The sequence below is a fragment of the Sinocyclocheilus anshuiensis genome, unplaced genomic scaffold (genome assembly GCF_001515605.1).
Source record: "Sinocyclocheilus anshuiensis isolate Anshui unplaced genomic scaffold, SAMN03320099.WGS_v1.1 scaffold2630, whole genome shotgun sequence".
In the NCBI taxonomy this organism is placed as follows: domain Eukaryota; kingdom Metazoa; phylum Chordata; class Actinopteri; order Cypriniformes; family Cyprinidae; genus Sinocyclocheilus; species Sinocyclocheilus anshuiensis.
The window spans coordinates 507,019-514,765 of record NW_015537938.1 but is presented as its reverse complement, the minus strand read 5'-3'; the positions used below and the strand labels follow the sequence as shown (position 1 = coordinate 514,765).

At 34.8% G+C, this 7,747-nt stretch overlaps 1 protein-coding gene across 1 annotated transcript in view; it reads left to right on the top strand.

The window, feature by feature from the left end:
• LOC107660806 (phosphatidylinositol transfer protein beta isoform-like) overlaps positions 1-6,367 on the top strand; it is an 11,832-nt gene extending 5,465 nt beyond the window's left edge. Inside the window, exons 4-11 of the mRNA XM_016450232.1 lie at positions 1,114-1,205; positions 1,403-1,410; positions 1,577-1,651; positions 2,103-2,186; positions 2,437-2,514; positions 4,027-4,134; positions 5,274-5,396; positions 6,294-6,367. Of these exons, the coding sequence (XP_016305718.1) occupies positions 1,114-1,205; positions 1,403-1,410; positions 1,577-1,651; positions 2,103-2,186; positions 2,437-2,514; positions 4,027-4,134; positions 5,274-5,396; positions 6,294-6,341 (616 nt within the window). The 3' untranslated portion in view covers positions 6,342-6,367. The remainder of the gene's footprint in view (positions 1-1,113; positions 1,206-1,402; positions 1,411-1,576; positions 1,652-2,102; positions 2,187-2,436; positions 2,515-4,026; positions 4,135-5,273; positions 5,397-6,293) is intronic.
• Positions 6,368-7,747: the final 1,380 nt, after the last annotated feature.

The window sequence follows — 7,747 nt, the reverse complement described above, 5'->3', positions numbered from 1 at the left end:
GGATTACAAAATAAGCCAAGAGGAGACTGGTTTTCCTTTGCTAAATTAAAGAAACGTTGCTTCATTTGCTCCTGTTAACAAACGTTGGTTTTCACGAGACTCACCGGCGCATGCGCAACGCTGACCTCATACGTCATCCGTCCGGAGCTGCTTCTGTGTACAACAGTGAGCGCAAGCTAGATTCAAGTGATTATTACGTTTTGAATATGGATATTTTTCGTACAAAAACGCATCGATTCGCTATAGAAGGCCTTTGTTCACCCCCCGGAGCCGTGTGAGACACTGTTTTTATATGGACGGACGATTTTTATTTAAGTTCTTTTGGACTGAAGCAATGCAACACCCGCTGAGTGGCATTAAACAGCTTGAAAGATCAAAGACAATTTTTAATATAACTCCGACTGGATTCGTCTGAAAGAAGAAAGTCATATACATCTAGGATGCCTCGGGAGTGAGTAAAACACAGCTTAATTTTCATTTTTGGGTGAACTTAACCTTTAAGTAAAGATCATATTCTATGCAAATATTTTGTAAATTTCCTACTGTAAATATATAAAAACTTAATTTCTTATTTATTCAGCTTTCAGATGATGTATAATTCTCAATTTAAAAAAAATTGACCCTTATGACTGGTTTTGTGGTCCAGGGTCACAAATGTAAGCAAAAAAACAGTTATGAAACACAAAGTTCATGAAACAAAGAAATGGTAACATACAAAATTATTAGAACATAAATTGTAATAACACAGAGAATTATAACAAGAATTATAACAAAACAAATATGAGATCTTGTCCCTACCTATATGTATATAAAATACTCTCATCCTAAGAACCATTTTCTTGGTTAAAATTTATCTTCATTATGTAGTTCACCCCTTCATGAATGTTTTATTGTGTTTGCTTTTTTCAAACAAATATTATGTTTGAAGATAATAGTCATAAACGTATTCTCATTAATGGCATTGTTTAAGCTAATATACAAAACCTATAAAAACAAGCATTTGTGTAATTGGTCTTCTGAGACTTATAATTAATGACATGCAGCCCTTGTGTTGACTTCTGTTTTAAAATGATTCACCAGTAATATTATGAATATTAATTTTGTCTTTTACAGCAAGGTTCCTGGTTTTATTCAGATGTTTGCTCCCGAAGGAGCCCTGGTTTTTCATGAGAAAGCCTGGAACGCCTACCCATACTGTCGCACTAGTTAGTAAATACTAATTGTTTTGTGCATGTGTGAGTAAGTGATTACATATGAATGAGTGTATAATTCTACCCTTTTCTTTTGCATTTAATGCATTGTTAAATTACTGATCTATACAAAAAAAAAAAATCCCTTTTCTCATCGTCAATATGATTGTTCTCTTCATTCCCACAACTGAATCGATTATGGAACACCGCAGTCGTTACAGTAAGTGTATTTTTGAAATCATCACGCTCTGAGATCATTCTAGACTCCTCACAGGTTGTATTTGCTAAATCAGAGTTTAGTCAGCATGTCTCACTGTTTTGATCTAACCACTGTATTAAAAATGGATTCAGTTTGTGAAGCTCTCCTTGTGCTTTTTGCTTTTCAGAATGAATACATGAAGGATGATTTTTTCATTAAGATTGAAACTTGGCATAAACCAGACATGGAAACAACTGAGAATGTGAGTGTTAATACACAGTTCATCAGCACCTTTACATGATGCCAAATAACTCAGAGGCAACAGTCTTTCAACCAGAGCGTCTTCCACCATTTTTTTAAGTCTGTGTGCAGCACAAATGCAGTCGTTAATAAAAAACATTAGAATCTGCTGTTGGTTAATTAAGATGGTGGGTTGATGAATTAACTTGTGCCTTAATTAGATTTGTTTATTAAATAACATGTTCATTTTGATAAGACCTTCCTGTGTTATGGACTTCATTACCAAGTTCAGCCATTGTCACTATGATTACAGGCTTTATTCACGGTTGATGCAAGAATAGAAGAGAGGTCGGACTTAACTTGTTTGTTCATACAAATGTCATTTGATCCTGTTGTATGAATAGGGCAATTTGGGAGTAAATCCCACTGAAACCATGTCTTTATTTTAATGTTTTATTCTTCCTATCATGCAGCCTCATGGTCTTCCCCCTGAGGAGTGGGAGGATATTGAGATTGTGCCGATCGATATAGCTGATCGCTCTCAGGTGGATGATGTGGTGAGCTGAATTAGAAAAGTCTTTCTGTGAAACTGTAGATCCTGAATTTGTGTTAGTGCTAAAGACGGTCTACAGATTTAATCTTATTCTACCTCATGTTGAGTTCATTAAAATCCTACATATTGAAATCAAATCATAAGCACAGATTCCTCTGTTGACCTACTGTTTTGTTTCTTTTGTATTGCTCCTCTTCCTTTGTCATCCATTCCCATTCACTCATCCCTCCATCTCTGTTTCATTTGTCTATCAGGACTATAAACCAGAAGAGGACCCTGCTGTCTACCACTCTGAGAAAACTGGCAGAGGACCTCTGGGGCCTGAATGGAAGGTACACAAACACGCCATATTCACATGTGTATGCATTTTGAAACACAACAGGTCTTTTGTTAACCCTTAGTGAGCTGCCTTGATGAGTGCTGCCTATATAGAAAACACGCTTCTACATTTTGGTCACATTTGTCTTCTACATTGGCCACATTCTGGTGAATTTTGCAAGGAGAAAGGTCCATTGCCTATTGTCAGTAGTGTAGTGATGTATGATGCACAGCACACACAGAATTCACTTTCACACCAAATCCACGTGGGGAAATCATTTGTCCTCATGCAAAATTCCAGATCGTGTGGATTTCTATTGAAATAACTGGATTTTTTCTCAGTGAAAATTCAATGAACAACAGTAAAATGTGACTGCTGCACCTTAAGGCATCATCCTGCAAACTTTTGTTAATGGGTGAAGATCCTTCTTTATGCCTGATTTAGTTTGATTTTTGTTTATCACAGGTAATATGTGACCCTGGAGCACAAAACCAGTCTTAAGTCGCTGGGGTATATCTGTAGCAATAGCCAAAAATACATTGTATGGGTCAAAATTATCGATTTTTCTTTTATGGCAAAAATCATTAGGATATTAAGTAAAGATCATGTTCCATGAAGATATTTTGTAAATTTCTTACCGTAAATATATCAAAACTTAATTTTTGATTAGTAATATGCATTACTAAGAACTTCATTTGGACAACTTTAAAGGCAATTTTCTCAGTATTTTGATTTTTTTGCACCCTCAGATTCCAGATTTTCAAATAGTTGCATCTTGACCAAATATTGTCATAACAAACCATACATCTTATTTATTCAGCTTTCAGATGTTGTATAATACCCAATTTAAAAAAATTTACCCTTATGACTGGTTTTATGGTCCAGGGTCACATATGTATATACGGTTTAGTTATTTATTTTGTTTTCTATTTTTTCACTTGATTCTCGCCTTAAATATATCTGTGGTGGCTGGCATGGTACTAGAGTAACAGCTTTCCATTGTAATTACAGTAAGCTACTTTTTTTATTGATGCTTTTAAGTACTGAAAGAAGTTTATTTGAAATCAACATTTCTCTTGCCTTGTATGACATTTTGGATTTATTTATTTTTCAGAGAACATAGCTAATGTTGTCATTCAGTCTTGTATGCACAGTTTCTGTTCACATTGATTGTTTTGAACTATCCAAATGAGTAATTATCTACAATATCTGTTCCTCATGCACCCACCCCTCTCTCTGTGTCTTGCAGAAAGAGCTTCATAATGGTAACTGTCCCTACATGACAGCGTACAAGCTGGTGACTGTCCATTTTTTAAGTACTGAAAGAAGTTTATTTGAAATCAACATTTCTCTTGCCTTGTATGACATTTTGGATTTATTTATTTTTCAGAGAACATAGCTAATGTTGTCATTCAGTCTTGTATGCACAGTTTCTGTTCACATTGATTGTTTTGAACTATCCAAATGAGTAATTATCTACAATATCTGTTCCTCATGCACCCACCCCTCTCTCTGTGTCTTGCAGAAAGAGCTTCATAATGGTAACTGTCCCTACATGACAGCGTACAAGCTGGTGACTGTCCATTTTCGCTGGTGGGGTCTGCAGGGACGTGTGGAGAACTTCATTCATAAGGTGATCCATCAGCACTGAAGATTTCAATATGGCACCAGCACAGAAAGGCTCAACTTTCTCTTTTATACTGTACTGGTTGACTTTCAACAACAGCTCATCTGAGTCATAGAGACATTTCTATCACATATCCCTATAGATACTGATGGATCAAAAATGAGGACCATGTATTATCTGCATAAACCACTAAAAAAGAGGAATATCCATCCCTGAACAGCTCAATTTTTACATCAGAAACAAATGCTATCATATTGGCATTGGATTACATAAAGACTATGCAACAGAGAAATGTTCTTATAATTACAGATTCAAAGTCCTGTCTTCAAGCAATGACATCAAAAATGATCACCCAGCTCTTTTACAAACTGCTGGAACTACAGGGTCATAAATGTAATATCTGGTTTTGTTGGATGCCTGGGCACTGTGGAATGACAGCAAACGAGGAAACGGACACTGCCACAAAAGAGGCATTATCAGCAGACCTCAAAACTTAATTCATTCCTATCTTAATAACAAATAACAAACAAAATGGAATCTGTATGCTGTGAAGTATGAACAATCTACATGAAACCAGATTTTTTTAATACCTACTGCTCAATGGACCATTCCAGGATGACACAAAAGTTTTTAATATAAGGAGAACATCCACTAAAATATGTTCTTTCTGCCAAAACTCTTTATCCCTGAAGCTTGTTTTATTAGATCGTGTTGGTTTAATCCCTGTGAGGAACCTTTTTTACTCCATTAACACTTATGAAGAAATGTTTTAACAAAGTTAAACCAAATATAATTTGAGTTTTTAGCAAAAATAGATTGTTATTAATAGTTAGTGAGGTAGTTTAGGGGTGGGGTAGGCTTAAGGGACCTAAAATATAGTCATGCAGGCATTAATATGTGCTTTATATGTACTAATAAACAAGCAATAAGCTAGTAACTAATAAGCAACTAATTATTATTGCGAATTGGTCCCTAAACTAAAGTCTTACCCAAATATTCTCACCATGAAAATAGCCACAGAAGCTGGAATAATGTTAAAGAACAAACAAACAATGCTGTACTATTTTGATATAATTTTGGTGTCAGGTCTTTATTCATGCTGTTGTACTAATATCAACCCCATCTCTCTCTCTGTGTTTGAGTAGCAGGAGAAAAGGCTTTTCACTAATTTCCATCGGCAACTCTTTTGTTGGCTGGACCGCTGGGTGGACCTCACTATGGATGACATTCGTAGGATGGAGGAAGAGACACAGAGGGAGCTGGACCAGGTGTGTGTATCTGTAGAAACCATGCAATGTAGTTCTTCCCACATCTGCAGAATGACTGCAGGACATTATAAATTATTGAGAAGATTAATGGAGATTATTTTACAGTCTTACCAGTTTTTTGTGACATAAAGCTAGACTTGGGTCGTTTTGATGTGTTTGAAAAGTCTATTGTGCGCTTACCAAGGCTGCATTTATTTGGTCAAAAATACAGTAATAATTTCTCCTTTCCTCTATTTATGCTGATAATAATGTATTCTTTTTTCTAGCTTGCTTTATAACACTTTACAATAATGTTTCCTCATTTAACTTTAGGTAACTACATTAGAAGTACTTTTAATTGTTAGTTCATGTTAACTAAGCTACTTAATATCAACATTTACTAATACATTCAAATTAAAAGTTGCATGTTAATATTTTTCAATAGACTTGTGCTAACATGAACTGACGAAGAAGTTGTATTTTTATTAGCTAATGTTAATTAATTAATAAAGAAAAGATTTATTTTTTTATTAAAAGATTAATAAATGCTTTAACAAATTTACTGCTCATTGTTAGTTAATTTTAGTTAAAGCATTAACTAACATTGACTAATGAGACCTTACTGTAAAGTGTTACTGAAACTTTTCTTCTTATTATTATTAATGTTAAAAACAGATGTGCTGCTGATTAATATTTTTGTGAAAAATCATGATACATTTTCTTTGATTAATAGAATATAAAAAAAAATAGAAATCTTTTGTAACATTGTAGGCCTAAATGTCTTTACTGTAAATTTTGGTTAATGTGTCCTTATTGAAAAAAAAGTATTCATTTCTTGTTTTAAAAAAATCTTACCCCAAACTTAATGGTAGTTGCATGTGACAGATTATTATTAAATCTGTTTATTTAAATTTTCAGATGCGTTGCCAAGGGTCTGTGCGAGGGATGAAAGCAGGCGAGGACTAGGGAGAGCCAAAAAAGAATGGAAGAAACAAAATAGGGGCTACTTTGTTTTTATACCTCCTCCAGTCCTCATGGCCAATCACAACGTGCCACATCATCAAGCCCTTCCAAACAGGAAACTGTCATCCCTTACCCAGGACATGTCCATTACCATGAGTGTGAATGCGTTTAAGTGAATGTGCACAGTATGCATGTGTATCCGTGGTTTGTGCAGTCTGACTTTAAACCTCATCATTTGCTGCCAAATTCGTTTGGATTCACTTAAGATATATTAAGTGATACTGGCATTTCTTTTTATAATTAAGTATTATAACTGTTTAATGGTTTTTGGTTCATTTTGCAACCATCAGCTTTTTACTGAGTACGCCAGTGGAGTAACGAATCCCAAGCCTATTCCGCAGAGGAAACATTTCACTACATGGATTTTGAAGTAATTTACTTCTTAATTCTGTTAAATGTGTCATGTTGTTCAGGAAATATCGGTGGAACTTGTATATGCCTCAAGAGGTAGGATCATTGATGTCAGAATAAAGAGTAACTGAGATTAAAGGGAAACAGAAGGCTTGTTAAAAACTCATGCGGCTTAAAGCGTAACGGTTTTCTGGTTTAGTTACGGTGATCTTTTGGTTTGGTTCTGCACTGATTGCAGTGTGGATGTCATTGAGAGCAGTGGATGGGTATGGTTTCATTTTTAAACTATGTGTAAGAGCCTTGAAACCCCTCCCACCTTTGACTGACATACCACAGGCCACGCCCCCTTGTTCAGGTGGGGATGGTCTGAATTTTTGGAGAATGAAGTACAATTTACAATACTGTAACAACAAATAAAAGAAAACATCATTGACTACCATGACCTGTCTGCATCATTTGATTCTTCTGCACTGTTTGTAGTTTATATCAAGCTTTTGGTCTTTTTAAACTGCAAGCTGTTTTTCTACAGACAGAGTAATAAGGTTTAACAAGCACGATTTAACCATAAATAATGATTAATCATGATTCATGACTTAATTGAAATAATTTTATTATTTTACTTTTTTGCATGTAACAAAATAAAACTTAGATTAAATCCTCAATTTGGTTATGGCACCTTAAATGACCTCGCTCTCAGCGTCCCCTAATGATTGGGTTTTGTACTGACTTTAGTACAGAATAATACAGACAAAGCTGATAAGCTCCTTGTCACATTATTATCATGATGTGATACGTAATTAGCCTTAAACCTTTTAAGGCGTCAGAAAGTTCTGTGGACTGATATATAAAACAGACATTTCAAAAGTAAGTTTTAAATGCTGTATCGCAACTTTTGAATTGATCTTTGACTGATTTGTTTGCTAAGCCTATTATTAAACAAATGTAAATATCTCTTTCAGGCAATATGGTGACGCAGTGAATAGAGCAAAGGATGTACA